The following is a 17,442-nucleotide window of genomic DNA, read 5'->3' on the forward strand; positions in this document are numbered from 1 at the left end:
CTGTGACCCAGTCTAAACAAAAACAGTATGTTGTGAGCTTCACAAAGATGGAATTTATCACAGGGTTGTCTTTCGGAAACCAGTTGTATCCAAGGCCAACGCACAAATATGCAAAACCTGGTGTAAAGAGCACAAAACCCCTGAGCAAAAGGGGAACAGTAATTTTTTTTTTTGTCAAGTAGTTGCGACATACCGTTTTATCAGCTCCCTCTCAATCAATGCTGGAATCTATCAGAAAGTCATAATTACATCCAGAATTAAAAGAACCTGGAGAATTGATTAATGTTTGTTTTTAAATACGATCATTTGGCTTTTGTAGTACTTGCAGCTGCTCCTCAACTTTAGCTCAAAAAACAATAGTTGGAAAAGTGCTAACAGTTATTATAATTTAAATTACTAAGTGTGCAAATGCTCGCACTTCAACAGATTCAATCAGATTCACTCAAGGGGCATTCACCACAGCTTAGCTGCTATTTGTTTTTAAATGTATTCATGTGGGTTCACGTGGGAACCATGAAGAGACCCCTGTGCCGTAACGGTAATGTTAGGAATACGTTTGTAGTAATGTGGTCTGATGAGTCATCTTGCACACTTTCCTAGATAGGGACAGGTTTACGTTTGGAGGAAGCCAAAGGATTCCTTCAGCGCACAATGTCTGCTGCCAACTAGTAAACACAGTGGGGTATCTCAGAAGGTATGGCCAGCCATCTCATTTGGTGTCACCGAATCCGATGAATGCTTTACACAGTCGTATATGGCCAAGGACAATTAGGCCATTTTACAGGACCCACTGGTGCAAACACTGTTCCCTTATGACGTTCCAATGTTCCATGGTGGCAGTGCCCCAAACACACTGCTAAACTAATTCAAGAGTGATTTTATAAACAACTGGATGATGTCAATTGCCTTTTATGGCCTCCCCGATCACCACATCTGAACGTCACTGAACAGCCTACATCCCTTAAAGAACTAGAGGCTTTTCTTCTTGAAGAATGGTTCAATAATGCACCACACAGTTCAGTACTGTATAAACGACTCCAAAAAGCATTGGATCTCTTCTGAAGGCAAAGGGTGGCCCCACCCCTTATTAGGTCCATGATATTAATATGTTAATTAATATTAATTGTTTCCAATATTTTGGTGTTTCCAGTATTTTTTCCATCCCCTGTAAACTGCAAAAGAAAAAAAAGTAAAACTATAAAATGCTGTGAAAGATCTGTGGAAATGAGATCGTTTGGGGGTGAGGTTGATCAGGTCAATAGGTATGTTTCTATCCACTTGGGCTGGGGGGGGGGGACAGAATGTACAGGTTCAAGGCAAATCGTTGGAGGGAATAAGAAAAGGCCCCTCCTGGTGGGCTCCCCCCTCATCAGTGAAATCAGGCACATGCACCTGCACATGCCAAAAGTTACACAGAGACAGTAGGTGGTGTTCACCAAGAGCCATAAAAGATAGCTGTTTGCATTGTGAGGGCCACTGTTTGGTGTGGTTTCGGTACAGTGCAAAATGGACTGTCAACATTTGCTGAAGATCTGTATTTAGTTTATTTGGCAAAATATGCCACACTGATCCACTGTTAACATAATCTAAAATAAAATAATGTGCCATAAATAGGGCATAAATATTGTATTTACAATCACTTGTGGGTACGACCTGTTTGTTGAAATAAGTGAGAGACAGACAATTCGTTACGTGGCTCAACCACCTAAGGGGAACCCCTCTATACTCCACAGAGTGCAAGCGCGGTTCAGCAGCTTTACACACACACTGCTCTTGTCATTTCTTTGGTCCGGTTATATTGGTGCTAAGGGCTGTCTGAATGCATTGGGGAGACAACGTTGTGTTGTTTCTCTGTGTTTCCATGTTGCTTCGGAGATGCTGATACTGGGTTGATATCAGTGTAGTTGTGTCAACATTACCAGGTGTTAGCGGCCGAGCGAGCTCGTTTTGTCAAGTAGTTGCGACATACCGTTTTATCAGCTCCCTCTCAATCAATGCTGGAATTTATCAGAAAGTCAGAATGACATCCAGAATTAAAAGAACCCGGAGAATTGATTAATGTTTGTTTTAAATACGATCATTTGGCTTTCGTAGTACTTGCAGCTGCTCCTCGACTTTGGCTCAAAAAACAATAGTTGGAAAAGCGCTAACAGTTATTATAATTTAAATTACTAAGTGTGCAAATGCTCGCACTTCAACAGATTCAATCAGATTCACTCAAGGGGCATTCACCACAGCTTAGCTGCTATTTGTTTTTAAATGTATTCATGTGGGTTCACGTGGGAACCATGAAGAGACCCCTGTGCCGTAACGGTAATGTTAGGAATATGTTTGTAGTAACACCCCTAAATGTTATCCATCAATAGGATATTAAATCATTTGCTTCACAACTTGAGTTTGAGCTTTGGGATGTAGCTGATATCTTGGCAGTGTGTTGTGCTGTTAGTAGCGTAACTCAGCCAAAGGGGCAGAAACTATACATACCTAAATATCTCCTTGAGCTCGATTGCTTTCTTGCTGCTGGACTTGCTGGAGTCATCCAGAAAGGCTCGGGCATAGGCCATGGGACCAGCGTTTACCTGAGGCACATGAGACAAGGGCATGATTAATACGCAGTTCCTCTCCCCCTTCAAGTAGTGCTGCCTACAATGGCATCTACCGTAGTTTAACAAACAGCAGCACCACTCACACTGTTAGATATGAACTAGGTGCCACACTGGTTTATGTACAGTATGTGTGTCCAAGCCTGCATGTAGGCAATAGTAAGTAGGCCAACCCGTACATGTCCCTGAAGAGACTAAGACAGGGCAGGGACACATACCATTGTGTAGAGATTCAGCCCAACCTCAGTTAGCCTGAAACCTCCGTTGGCTCAAACCTCTTTGAGCTGACAGGACCAGCCATTATTACAGTGTGCTAGACAGGGGTTAGAGTGAAAACCAGACAGATCGAGGCTCCCCCCAAGGCCATCGTTAGGCCTGGCTTCTTGGACTACAACCCTGGGTCGTTTTGGAGAAGCTGATCTAGTTCCAAAAATCGATTGCTAACAAGCTTTGTTCTGCAGAGTTTTCTTAACCGCGTGCATATCTGTGCTATGATGTGTGCCTGTGTTGAGGTCTGACATCTATGCAGCTGGAACGGGGTTGACGTGCACAAAGGCAAGCCAATGAGCGCTTCGTTGTGATGGCCCAAACCTTGTTTCAATTGTGTGTACTACACCCCCCTCCCCAAAACTCTTGGAAGTCCCTGGGCAGACTCTGACCAGCGGCGGCAGAGTAACCAAACCAACACACCAACTAGCAGGCTGTGTCATGCTGTGGCATGTGTCTTGCAATCAGGCATGACAGCAATGTGCCAGCATTTTTGTTTGCGGCCTCAAAAAGTACATGCAGATGGGCAACAAGTGAACGACGTGATGCAAGAGGAACATACCTTACAATGAACAATAAAAGGTTCTGCATAATGGCGTGGTGAACCTAAATCATGACGGGGAGCGCTATGTTGCCAATATACCACAGGTAAGAAATGTTCTTAGGTACAACGGATCACAGAATACCTGCATACAGCACTTAGCCGTGGAATAGTATTTGTAATGTATCACAAATCCAAGAGATGCTATTATAAACCGGTTACCAACTCAAGAAGACTCATCTACAGTGATGTCTGTCTACCTGTTACTGAGACACAGTGATATAACTACAGTGATGTCTGTCTACCTGTTACTGAGACACAGTGATATAACTACAGTGATGTCTGTCTACCTGTACAGAGACACAATGATATAACTACAGTGATGCCTGTCTACCTGTACAGAGACACAATGATATAACTACAGTGATGCCTGTCTACCTGTACAGAGACACAATGATATAACTACAGTGATGCCTGTCTACCTGTTACTGAGACACAGTGATATAACTACAGTGATGTCTGTCTACCTGTACTGAGACACAGTGATATAACTACAGTGATGCCTGTCTACCTGTACTGAGACACAGTGATATAACTACAGTGATGCCTGTCTACCTGTACAGAGACACAATGATATAACTACAGTGATGCCTGTCTACCTGTACAGAGACACAATGATATAACTACAGTGATGCCTGTCTACCTGTACAGAGACACAATGATATAACTACAGTGATGCCTGTCTACCTGTACAGAGACACAATGATATAACTACAGTGATGCCTGTCTACCTGTTACTGAGACACAATGATATAACTACAGTGATGCCTGTCTACCTGTACAGAGACACAGTGATATAACTACAGTGATGCCTGTCTACCTGTTACAGAGACACAGTGATATAACTACAGTGATGCCTGTCTACCTGTTACAGAGACAAAATGATATAACTACAGTGATGCCTGTCTACCTGTTACAGAGACACAGTGATATAACTACAGTGATGCCTGTCTACCTGTACAGAGACACAGTGATATAACTACAGTGATGCCTGTCTACCTGTTACAGAGACAAAATGATATAACTACAGTGATGCCTGTCTACCTGTACAGAGACACAGTGATATAACTACAGTGATGCCTGTCTACCTGTACAGAGACACAGTGATATAACTACAGTGATGCCTGTCTACCTGTACAGAGACACAGTGATATAACTACAGTGATGCCTGTCTACCTGTACAGAGACACAGTGATATAACTACAGTGATGCCTGTCTACCTGTACAGAGACACAGTGATATAACTACAGTGATGCCTGTGTACCTGTACAGAGACACAATGATATAACTACAGTGATGCCTGTCTACCTGTACAGAGACACAATGATATAACTACAGTGATGCCTGTCTACCTGTACAGAGACACAATGATATAACTACAGTGATGCCTGTCTACCTGTACAGAGACACAGTGATATAACTACAGTGATGCCTGTGTACCTGTACAGAGACACAATGATATAACTACAGTGATGCCTGTATACCTGTACAGAGACACAGTGATATAAATACAGTGATGCCTGTCTACCTGTACAGAGACACAGTGATATAAATACAGTGATGCCTGTCTACCTGTACAGAGACACAGTGATATAAATACAGTGATGCCTGTCTACCTGTACAGAGACACAGTGATATAAATACAGTGATGCCTGTCTACCTGTACAGAGACACAATGATATAACTACAGTGATGCCTGTCTACCTGTACAGAGACACAGTGATATAAATACAGTGATGCCTGTCTACCTGTACAGAGACACAGTGATATAAATACAGTGATGCCTGTCTACCTGTACAGAGACACAGTGATATAAATACAGTGATGCCTGTCTACCTGTACAGAGACACAGTGATATAAATACAGTGATGCCTGTCTACCTGTACAGAGACACAGTGATATAAATACAGTGATGCCTGTCTACCTGTACAGAGACACAATGATATAACTACAGTGATGCCTGTCTACCTGTACAGAGACACAGTGATATAAATACAGTGATGCCTGTCTACCTGTACAGAGACACAATGATATAACTACAGTGATGCCTGTGTACCTGTACAGAGACACAATGATATAACTACAGTGATGCCTGTCTACCTGTACAGAGACACAGTGATATAACTACAGTGATGCCTGTCTACCTGTACAGAGACACAATGATATAACTACAGTGATGCCTGTCTACCTGTTACTGAGACACAATGATATAACTACAGTGATGTCTGTCTACCTGTACAGAGACACAGTGATATAACTACAGTGATGCCTGTCTACCTGTACAGAGACACAGCCCTGCAGTTTGAGCTGCAGCTGAATCATGTCCACCTCCTGAGAGGAGCAGAGTTTGGTCAGCTCGGCTGTGCGCGCTCGCATCTCATCGATGGCCACGTCCACAGGCTTCAGCTCTACCTGCTTCTCCCCAGTCACTTCCACACGCTTCTTCACATACGGAAACGTGTTGGCAGCTAGAAAAAGAAACAGCACAGGGTCAGGAATGACACATATTCTCCTACACCCTAACCCCTTCAGCTGGATGTTCCCGCAATTCCAGGAGACACTGCCAGGACTCATGGGAAAAATGATAAGGTTAGTTTATTGTGAAAATACTGAGTTGGGTTCCTAACTAGTTTCTTTGCTATTCTCTTTGTATGGTTAAACGCTGGCTATTTTTCTGAGAAAGATAATTCTGAAATGGCCTTACTGAGACACACTAACGCTTGTTGTTAGTGGCAAAGACTCCTATCTAAATACTCAAACTGGTTGTGCCGTGTCAGAATTCCGAAATAACATTAAGTAAACATATCTAGACAAACAAAACCACACATGAAAAAGCTGTAACTGTATACTGACCTACAGTACCAAGGCCTATATCAAAAAGTTCAAAAGGTTTATTTGTCATTTGCAATAACAAGTTGTGGCAATGAAATGCTTGGTTTTCCTACTCCCGACAGTGCAGTTAAAAGTGAAAAAGTAACAGTAACTATAATATATAAATAATAATATAACATTAACTATCAATGATAACACTATACAAAAACACACACCAATAATATTAACTATAACTAAGTATACAACCGTAGTGCAATGTAAATGTGACAGGTGTGCGTGATATGATTGGGAGATGAGCATGATATAAAGTGACAGGTGTGCATGGGGACTTTGGATGGAAGGGAGGAGGGGTTCCTGAACTGAGCAGCCTTATGGCCTGAGGAAAGAAGCTGTCCCGTAGCCTGTTTGTTTTGGACTGAATACTCCTGTACCTTCTGCCTGACGGCAGCTTGGTAAACAGTCCATGGCATGGGTGACTGGGATCTGTAAGGATCCGTTTGCTCCTGCTCCTACACTTCTCTGTGTAGGGATCCTGCAGGGTTGGCAGTTCAGATCTTGTGATGCGCTCTGCTGTTTTAATCACCCTCTGAAGTGCTTTACGGTCGAGGGTCAGTTTCCTGTGGCTACAGAATAATTTTCCTTTTGCGTCAGAAAAAACCAAACCTGCTGTTACCAATACAGTGGCTCTCATGAAAAGGGTCGGCAACCGGTAGGCCGGAGGCCTTCTGCGTTAATTTCTTTTTTACTGCTGTTAATATAATGTGGAACAGATGTTACCATCGTAATCACCCTTTCCAGTCTGCAAGTGCTTTAAACAGTAAACTTTTTAAAAGGTTTATGAACTTCGTCAAATTGTTTAGATGTTTGTGTTGCTGTGTAGCTAATATAATGATAACTAAAACAAGGGGGGGGGGGTTGGGGTTCATTGTAAAGCTCGGAAAACGCCTTGGTCTATTGACCACATAAAAAGGGCTATTTATATTTAACATTTAGGGCAGTCTTTACAGTCTTTCAATTCATATGAGGAAGAACAGTTGTGTCGATCTCCATTTGAAACACTTGAGAGGTGACATGGGAAGTAACAGGACGCTTCCTGTAGTTATTAAGTTGTTGATAACGACCCAAAACTACACTAGGCTAAAGTGAGATCTATTTTTAAATGAGGCTTAATAATATCTGCTAACTCTACCTGACACAAAACAGGTTTCTTAGTAAAATTTGACACATAATTCCCCAAAATGATTGAATATCTGCCTGTCTCCATAGACAAGCATTGGCAGTAAAGTGGGTTGTACTGAAGAGCTCAATTACTTTAAATGTGGCTCTGTCATAAGATGCCACAAGTCAGTTTGGGAACTTTCGTCCCTACTAGGTCTGCCCTGGTCAACTGCAAGTGTTAACATTGTGTAAAAAGTGGAAGTGTCTAGGAGCAACAACAGCCCAGCCACGAAGTTAGTGGGGCCGCTGAGTACTGGAGCGCTTAGCGCATAAAAATCGGCCATCATCTGTTGCATCACCTACCACAGAGTTCCAAACTGCCTCTGCAAGCAACATCAGCACAAGAACTGTGCATCGGGAGCTTCAGAAAATGGGTTTCCATGGCCGAGCTGCTGTGCACAAGCCTCACGTCAACATGCGCAATGCCAAGCGTCAGCTGGAGTGGTTTAAAGCACACCGCCACTGGACTCTGGAGCAGTGGAACCCTGTTCTCTGGAGTGATGAATCACCCTACACTATATGGCAGTCTGATGGATGAATCTGGGTGTGGCAGATGCCACCTACTGTAATGCATTGTTCCTATTGTTGGTGGGGGGATAATGGTCTGGGGCTGTGTTTCAGGGTTTGGGCTAGGCCCCTTAGTTCCAGTGATAGGTCATCTTAATGCTGAAGGATACAAGCCTCTTCCATTTCACGACGTAGAGTCCACTGTGTTTCTGGGAAATGTCAATGCTTCAGCAGTTTTTCATAATGTAATCCTCTATTAAAATGTGCATTACAACAACTCATTACAAATACTGTTACAAAAAGTTTTTTTTTTGTTTTGCTTAAATCTTCAAAGGATGCTGAAGGTTTTATTGAGAGACAGGTTTTTCAATAATTAATGTTCTGTCTTTGGATAGTTTTCTGTGTGTGCATATGAAATGTGCATGATAGCTTTATAGTATATAATGGGCCTCTGGTAGTTTTTTGCAAAGCAAGATCATCTTACAAGTAATCATTACTGTGATATTCCTCTTCACTAACTGTAGTCTGTGGTCTATCTGAGACAGTGGTGAAGTTGTTACAGCAACCATTCCCAAACCTAACCCTAGACACAATTCTTTCTTCAAAGTCTACAGAGTTCCTTGGACTTTATGGCTTTGTGTGTAGACTGATGACAAAAACCTCATTAAATATAAATTAAGTCTATAGCACAATGTGGAGAAAGAGAATGGGTCTGAATACTTTCCGAATGCACTGTATATAAGGAATCAAACAAGAAAGCCAGCCAACTATCTGATCCTGTAGCCCAAAAGCAACAGATTCTATTTTGACAGGGTGCTGTGTGACATTTGTGAACACATTCTCGTTGCAAGTGTAAATAGGAAATTGTATTCACACGTTATGTAAATGTTAAAATGTTTTGACAACAATTGACGTAGCGTAAATAAGTCTTTCAGCAGACGTTATTCAGGGAGATGTAAAGTACTGACAATATACAGTGGGGAGTATTTGATACACTGCTGATTTTGCAGGTTTTCCTACTTAAAAAGCATGTAGAGGTCTGTAATAGGTACACTTCAACTGTGAGAGACGGAATCTAAACCAAAAAAACCATTGTATGATTTTTTAATGAATTATTTAGCATTTTATTGCATGACATAAGTATTTGATCACCTACCAACCAGTAAGAATTCTGGCTCTCACAGACCTGTTAGTTTTTCTTTAAGAAGCCCTCCTGTTTTCCACTCATTACCTGTTTGAACTCATTACCTGTATAAAAAACACCTGTCCACACACTCAATCAAACAGACTCCAACCTCTCCACAATGGCCAAAACCAGAGAGCTGTGTAAGGACATCAGGGATTAAATTGTAGACCTGCACAAGGCTGGGATGGGCTATAAGACAATAGGCAAGCAGCTTGGTGAGAAGGCAACAACTGTTGGCGCAATTGTTAGAAAATGTAAGAAGTTCAAAATGATGGTCAATCTCCCTCGGTCTGGGGCTCCATGCAAGAGCTCACCTCGTGGGCCATCAATGATCATGAGGAAGGTGAGGGATCAGCCCAGAACTACAAGGCAGGACCTGGTCAATGACCTGAAGAGAGCTGGGACCACCATTAGTAACACACTTTGCGGTCATGGATTAAAATCCTGCAGCGCACGCAAGGTCCCCCTGCTCAAGCCAGTGCATGTCCAGGCCCGTCTGAAGTTTGCCAATAAACATCTGGATGATCCAGAGGAGGAATGCAAGAAGGTCATGTGGTTTGATGAGACAAATATAGAGATTTTTGGTCTTAACTCCACTTGCCGTGTTTGGAGGAAGAAGATGGATGAGTACAACTCCAAGAACTCCCAACCGTGAAGCATGGATGTGTAAACATCATTCTTTGGGGATGCTTTTCTGCAAAGGGGACAGGACAACTGCACCATATTGAGGGGAGGATGGATGGGGCCATGTATCTCGAGATCTTGGCCAACAACCTCCTTCCCTCAGTAAGAGCATTGAAGATGGGTCGTGGCTGGGTCTTCCAGCATGACAATGACCCGAAACACACAGCCAGGGCAACTTGGGAGTGGCTCCGTAAGAAGCATCTCAAGGTCCTGGAGTGGCCTAGCCAGTCTCCAAACCTGAACCCAACAGATAATCTTTGGAGGGAGCTGTATTGCCCAGCGACAGCCCCGAAACCTGAAGGATCTGGAGAAGGTCTGTATTGATAGATATTGAGCATGAAAGTAATTGAATTAAGCATGACACAATGTATGAGAGTACTAGTAGGACTAGTAGGACACTAGGTAGGAAATGTGATGTCCCATTACTGATGGGTCCCAAACACCCTGTCCATACCACCTGTTAGGAACTGTGTATGTGACTGTCATAGGACTCTCTGAATAGACCCTTGGGTCATAGGTTGGAATACGCCATACAAGGGTATTTTGTAGGACCTATAATAGTCTGTGTAATGGTTGGCTATGAACACTGACCACCTCCTATGTGTCCTGGTATAAATGACTGTGTTTACGTTGTAAGCATTTGGAGAGAACAATGAAAGAACTATGGAAGGTTATCATCGTAAACCTCATGCTGAATAAAGGCTCTCCCCTGACTTCTGGTTGCATTTATTTTGTTCATGGATCAAACTTGGACAGAATCTAACAGCATGGTGCCGTGACCCGGATAGATGGATTTCACTCTGAATGGTGAGTCAAACCACTCTAAAAGAACAAGTCAGTTAAATCAGCATGAGTATCCAGATGAACACATCTGGAACAATAAGAAGACCTAGAAATGTCATTTTTTAGGCAATGGAAACCTGTGGTGAGGACATGCAAGACTTACGTTGACACTGAAAGATGTCAAGTTCTTAGACTTAGTCCAGAGATTCCACAGAAGAAGATAAATCTTCGTTAAGTCATCTAGAAGTCCTTGCTAAATCTTCCTTGTTGTGATGGGAAGTACTTACTAGACTGAGTAGTAAGTGACACATGTGTAAAGTCCTAATATAGGCCACTGTTTAGTGCAAAGCTTCGGTCTTCATCTAGAAGTCCTTGTTATTTGGATAGCAGGTTGACGCGTATGTAGTAATTATTTAAATCTTGTACAAGTAAGGGGAAGAAAAAGACATCTTTAAACAACGTGGTAAATACAGGGACTGCAGCCCTCCCGTTGTAATTTAGAAAATGGTGAAATCATTGGCCTATGAGATCAAAAAGAATTTGAAAATAGATGACTGTCACCAAGAGATAATTCAAAAATATGCCATTGTTCCAGAAGAAGATTTTTGGAGTTTTTTTGATATACAGAAAATATGGGAAGAATTTCAAAGAATGCCTGATGAATTACAAAAAACACAGTGGTCAATGATTGTGTTATCAGAAATTGAAAAATGGAATGATAAATTCCTCAGAAATGTGTTCCGGCGTCGGCTGAACAAATGGCTGAACTGGATAAGTTGGAAAAAGGAACTGGAAACATTGAAAGCAGGAACAACATCTAAAGACACTCAAAGCCCATTGAAAAAGAAATCATGATCATGTCACTATTGTGGAATCATTGGACATTGGCAGGATGAGTGTCGCAAGAAGAAGAAGAACCAAAGGAAAAGGACAGGATGCACAGACAGTTGGAACATGAGACATTCTACCCACATTCCGATCAGCAGCAAGGAAAGATCTCCCATGTATGGAATTCAGGAATCAAAGACAGAGGATTTCCTGGTGATACCGGGAACTGACGTGAACTTATAATCATTGATTAAGAGTTTTAAATATGTTTACAAAAATGTATCTAACCTAAATATTGAGTAGAGCTGGAACTTATCAAGGAAATCTGATCACTTCCCTTGATAATGACCATGCTTATTCAAGTGAATATTAATTTGAAGGCACTTTGATGGTGTATAGCATGTTTTAATAAGCATTGGAAATAGTTTTGTTCTGTCATGCTTGAACATGTTTTAATAGGTATTCAAGGAATAGCCTGTTTTGTTGTGCTTTGTCATGTTCACTATGTACATTTAAATCAAACGTATTTATTGCATTGATGATAATGTTTAAAACCGTAAGGCCTCAAGGAGTGTCACACTACAGGCTTTAACACGTGGGTACATCTAACCCTAGTGATAAATTAGAAATTGGTACAATGATGATTTTGTAATCTAGTAAAATAGTCTCATGGTTTTCTTACAAAAGGTTAAAATATTGTGTGTTCTCTCTCCTTAATATTATATCAGTGATAGAATGAAGAATCCACATGGTGATAATCTTTAACGTTAAGAAGACACGCTGTGTCCCATGAGGATTGAATATGAATCCAAAACAGCCATAAGCCTTTACAGAGGGTTTCCCCCAAGTTGGAATGTGTGTGTTCTCTGCCTTGTCACAGGACAACTGGTGAGAGGGAAACAATACACATAGGGTAATATTTTTTTGAAGTAGACACATGGCTTTCCATGTGCACTGAATTTGATTCTAATGTATGTTATACATTGGTTTTAGACAAAAGATTGAGATTAAAGTCTAAAATTATGACAAAAAGGGTGAAAACTGCCAAAAGCGAGTTTATCCCCTACAATAACATTTTATATTTTATTTTGAATGTTGAATTGGCTTTGGTTAATTAGGAACATTTGAATTTGTTAGTTTTTTGTGTTTCTCTTACAACTAAGATGACATTTGTGTTTATAGAGCAAGTTAGATACTAAAAAGTTGACTGACTAAAATGGTCCCTTGGTTCAGAGAGCAGCACAGGGGGGAGGAGTGCTTGAGCCAACACCCCCACACACCCCCACACCCTGGGATAGCGAGAGTAACACAGGCTTACTTGGGTGGTCATGTCTGTTTTTGGTTTAGTCATAATTTTCACCAATGTTTCGGAATATCCACCAGATTGTTAAGTTATTGTATAGATATGACAAGCATATTTTTACTAACTGCGAACAAAACAGTAAATCTGAACCTTCACTTAACAAAGGATATCGGCTAATTTGAAAGAATAACATATGTTGCTACAGACAGTCTGAGGACCATGTATGGATTTTTTATATGTGGAAACCTAAATTTCATATACATTTTAAATAATCCATTTGGCCTTTATTTATGGCTAGCCATGAGTGGGTGAAGCCAAGGGCTCCAGGAAGGGGGGCAGACCCCTAGGACGACCCCAAACAACCTCTGGTTTCAACTGTGGTAATTTCCTCAACGTAAGCAAATTCAGTTTTGGGATGATCAAACATTGAGTAGAGGTTAGAGACATTTTCTACCCAATAGCTTTAACATTGAAATGCATGACTTTTGACCAAAAGTCATCCTCCATTGTTGATGACAGAGTCATTTCAATGTCAATAGAACCACAGACATGGTCAAATATAAGTTGTGATTTAGTGTTTGGCTGAATGCAACTATTTGGAATAAAAATGAATCAAAGTTGGAGAATTTTACTTAAATGCAGAAGGTTAATCAAGACATTGTTTGTCACAAGGTAGTTTGGTCGTTGCCTTTGAAAATGCTAAATTTGGGTGCTGTAGATATGCTAATACAATCGCCCTGGTGGTTGCAGTAGGTATACCACTGGAACATGGGCTGGAGTTTTTTCTCCTACAACTTAGGTGCTCAGCTTATCCCCTAGTGGGCAAACCAATTTAGTTAGGCATGTGCCAAGAAACTTCAGGGTATTCTAAATTCATGATAGCCATTTAAAGAATATGAGAGCGGTTTAGCTCTGTAAGACAAAGGTGTCACTGGGTTATATGGTTTATAATTCCTTCGCACAAGACTGGTGCACATTGATGTCTTTGATTATGTTAGTGAATGTTTGTGTTTTTAACATTTCCACTTTGTTGTTTTTGATGAATATACAGTATGCAATTCCATATTGAATGGATTCTAGATCCATCCCTGTTACCAGTTCTCTATTTTTACATGTCCGTCCCAAAATGATGGCCAGTGTAGGCTCAGGATGGCGCCTCCTGTGGCCATATTCGCCATGATTCTGCTTTCACTCATGGTGTCGCTTTCCGTTGACTTAATGAAGTGAAAGCAGGGGGGATGTATGATATGATCATTGATTATGATTGGAAAGAGTTGAGCTTAGGGCTCAAAGCAAATCAAATTGGTACTTAAAAGGAGTTACATGAACATTTAGTATTTTTTCTGTTTGCATAGTTATAATGGTGCATTGGAATCTGCTATGTTTAACATATTCTATTCTTAGGATTTGTTTTAATTGTTTATTTGGAAACTGTTTGTTTGACGTAAGGTCTAACATTTTAATGGTGGAATAGCATAGATGTAACCATTTCTGATTTGGCTAAGCAAAGTCAAGTCTGACAATTTTATTCCACTGCTAGCTGCTATCGGGCATTAATATAGCACAAGGAGTCATAAAACAACCAAGCCAGTTCTGGATGGAAAGGGTAATTTGACATAGACTTTTATGGAAACCTGTCTGAATAGGGGTGTATGCTTCACTCTGATGATGGAACTTCTGAGATCCACAAGTTTCCAGGACTGATCCATTGTCTTCATTGTTGGGAGTTGACGGAACCATACCCAGTGGATGAAAGTCCGATGGACTGTTGAACCACACTAATCGTTGTTTTGTAGTTATACGTTCAACAGATCAGGACATCACAACCCCTTTTCTGATGATACATCACATCACTAACTGAACACAGACAACTGAGTGTATGAATCATCAACAGCAAGATGAGAGGAGAATCCACCTGAGTAATGAAGGACTCCACATACTAAAGGTCAGAGTACCACGGGCCAGTTGACTGGACAGGTCACATGGTCCCAACACAGTGGAAGACACTGTTGTGGTGTTAATCTTGAATTAGTGAAGTTTTGGAAACTCACTATTCCACTACACACCTAAACTGACTTGTTAGGACAACCAGGCAATTTGCTGGGTCCACATCACACTGACTGCAATAACTGATATTGGAACTTTACATCACTGATGCAAGACAGAGAAGACTGAAGACTAGAACTACAGGACATTTGATGAGAATCTAGGGTCATTCCTAACAATCAATAATTTTCCTAAAGTGACTGGTATTTTTGATCTCTTATGAATATATGTTAAGTCCTCACAAGGCAGATGGACCTACATATGATCACTACCCAAATATCGGTCATTGATACTTGTCTTTTTGTGAAGTTGCTTCATAGTCATGATTACAACAGCTATCCTGATATGTTTATTAGTGCCATATTCCTTTTCAAAGGTAGAAACTGTCACTAGAACATTCATTGGAGTTGAGTGTTGTGTTATATTCAGGGTATGTTGGGTTGTAGGTATGATGTTGATGCATGACTTATGATATGGACAAGGGGGGACATTGATTGTTTAAATAGTTTATTGGGAATTAACTATGCATTGCATTAATATGTCCTGTTAGGTCTGTTTCTGTTGGACACAGGTTAGACTGATAGTAGCCTGGGACTTGATGTGTATGGTAAAGATTGATCACGATGGTCACTACGATTGCAGTGCCATACAGTGGTATGTGTCTGGGCAAGCTGTGTCCACTGCATCTTATTTTCATTTCATTTAAGGAATAATAAAGCCTCATAGGCCAGATAGTCCTTTTTATTATTTTTCTTTATTGTTTTTTACAGAAGTGTTTGGACCTTTTCAATTCATTAAGAATTGGACTGTACTTTTATTTAGCTAGTTTTATCAACATGTAATGATTAATTGTTACATGATTGAAGGGGGGACTGATAGATATTGAGCATGAAAGTAATTGAATTAAGCATGACACAATGTATGAGAGTACTAGTAGGACTAGTAGGACACTAGGTAGGAAATGTGATGTCCCATTACTGATGGGTCCCAAACACCCTGTCCATACCACCTGTTAGGAACTGTGTATGTGACTGTCATAGGACTCTCTGAATAGACCCTTGGGTCATAGGTTGGAATACGCCATACAAGGGTATTTTGTAGGACCTATAATAGTCTGTGTAATGGTTGGCTATGAACACTGACCACCTCCTATGTGTCCTGGTATAAATGACTGTGTTTACGTTGTAAGCATTTGGAGAGAACAATGAAAGAACTATGGAAGGTTATCATCGTAAACCTCATGCTGAATAAAGGCTCTCCCCTGACTTCTGGTTGCATTTATTTTGTTCATGGATCAAACTTGGACAGAATCTAACAGCAGTATGGAGGAGTGGGCCAAAATCCCTGCTGCATTGTGTGCAAACATGGTCAAGAACTACAGGAAACATATGATCTCTGTAATTGCAAACAAAGGTTTCGGTACCAAATGTTGAGTTCTGCTTTTCTGATGTATCAAATACTTATGTGATGCAATAAAATGCAAATTAATTACTTAAAAATTATACAATGTGATTTTCTGGATTTTGTTTTAGATTCCGTCACTCACAGTTGAAGAGTACCTATGATAAAAATGACAAACTTATACATGCTTTGTAAGTGGGAAAACCTGCAAAATCGGCAGTGCATCAAATACTTGTGCTCGTCTATCAGCTTGAATCAGTCGGCCCATTCTCCTCTAACCTCTAGCATCAACAAGACATTTTGCCCACAGGACTGCCGCATACTGGATGTTTGTCCCTTTTCACACCATTCTTTGTAAACCCTAGAAATGGATGTGTGTGAAAATCCCAGTAACTGAGCAGATTGTGAAATACTCAGACTGGCCCGTCTGGCACCAACAACCATGCCACGCTCAAAATTGCTTAAATCACCTTTCTTTCCCATTCTGACATTGAGTTTGGAGTTCAGAAGATTGTCTTGACCAGGACCACAACCCTAAATGCATTGAAGCAACTGCCATGTGATTGGTTGATTAGATAATTGCATTAATGAGAAATTGAACAGGTGTTCCTAATAATCCTTTAGGTGAGTGTATAATATGACATTAAAAGCAACGATTTCTTACGTATCACTTGTTCAACTAGTAGCAGATATGTCATAAAATGGTAGTTGCAAGTTGAAATAGGTTGTACTGCAACTAAATTTTTTTAAGTATTTCATATTTGTACACAAGGTTGTTGGGTTGTTAGGAGGTCCTTCAATAAACTAACTAACTGGTTTAAAGTGTGTGAATTGTTCAATAGCTATCTAGAGCCTTATGGTTATGAAGAAGTTCTAAATACGTAGTGAATACAACTGACTTGTGAGCACGGTCCTTCTCTTGCACTGCTCTTCCACGCCGCCATGTTTCTTCCCAGTCAGTGTGTACGGCGTCTCAAACACAAAGCGGTTGATGTTGTGGCACTTCTCAAAGTCGGTCTTCTTCTCCGGACAGTCTTTCTCATCAAAGTAAGGCTTGACAAAAGTGACCTGGATGTAGGCAAACTTGGCGTCTAGGTCTTTGGGGTTTACCTGTTTGTGATTGAGCGGGAGATTGGTGTGGTTAGCTAAAATATAGCTCGTTTTAAAAATATATTTCAGCTCA

The 17,442-nt window shown here is 40.8% G+C and overlaps 1 protein-coding gene across 5 annotated transcripts in view; it reads right to left on the bottom strand.

The window, feature by feature from the left end:
• Positions 1-17,442, bottom strand: part of dock11 (dedicator of cytokinesis 11) — a 103,856-nt gene that overhangs the window by 5,078 nt on the left and 81,336 nt on the right. For all 5 annotated transcript variants that reach the window (XM_034290587.1, XM_034290584.1, XM_034290586.1 and 2 more), the window contains 3 exons: positions 17,159-17,369; positions 5,749-5,939; positions 2,485-2,579 (listed from right to left, as the gene is read on the bottom strand). In XM_034290587.1, the coding sequence (XP_034146478.1) occupies positions 2,485-2,579; positions 5,749-5,939; positions 17,159-17,369 (497 nt within the window). The remainder of the gene's footprint in view (positions 1-2,484; positions 2,580-5,748; positions 5,940-17,158; positions 17,370-17,442) is intronic.

The sequence above is a fragment of the Esox lucius genome, chromosome 24 (assembly GCF_011004845.1).
Source record: "Esox lucius isolate fEsoLuc1 chromosome 24, fEsoLuc1.pri, whole genome shotgun sequence".
In the NCBI taxonomy this organism is placed as follows: domain Eukaryota; kingdom Metazoa; phylum Chordata; class Actinopteri; order Esociformes; family Esocidae; genus Esox; species Esox lucius.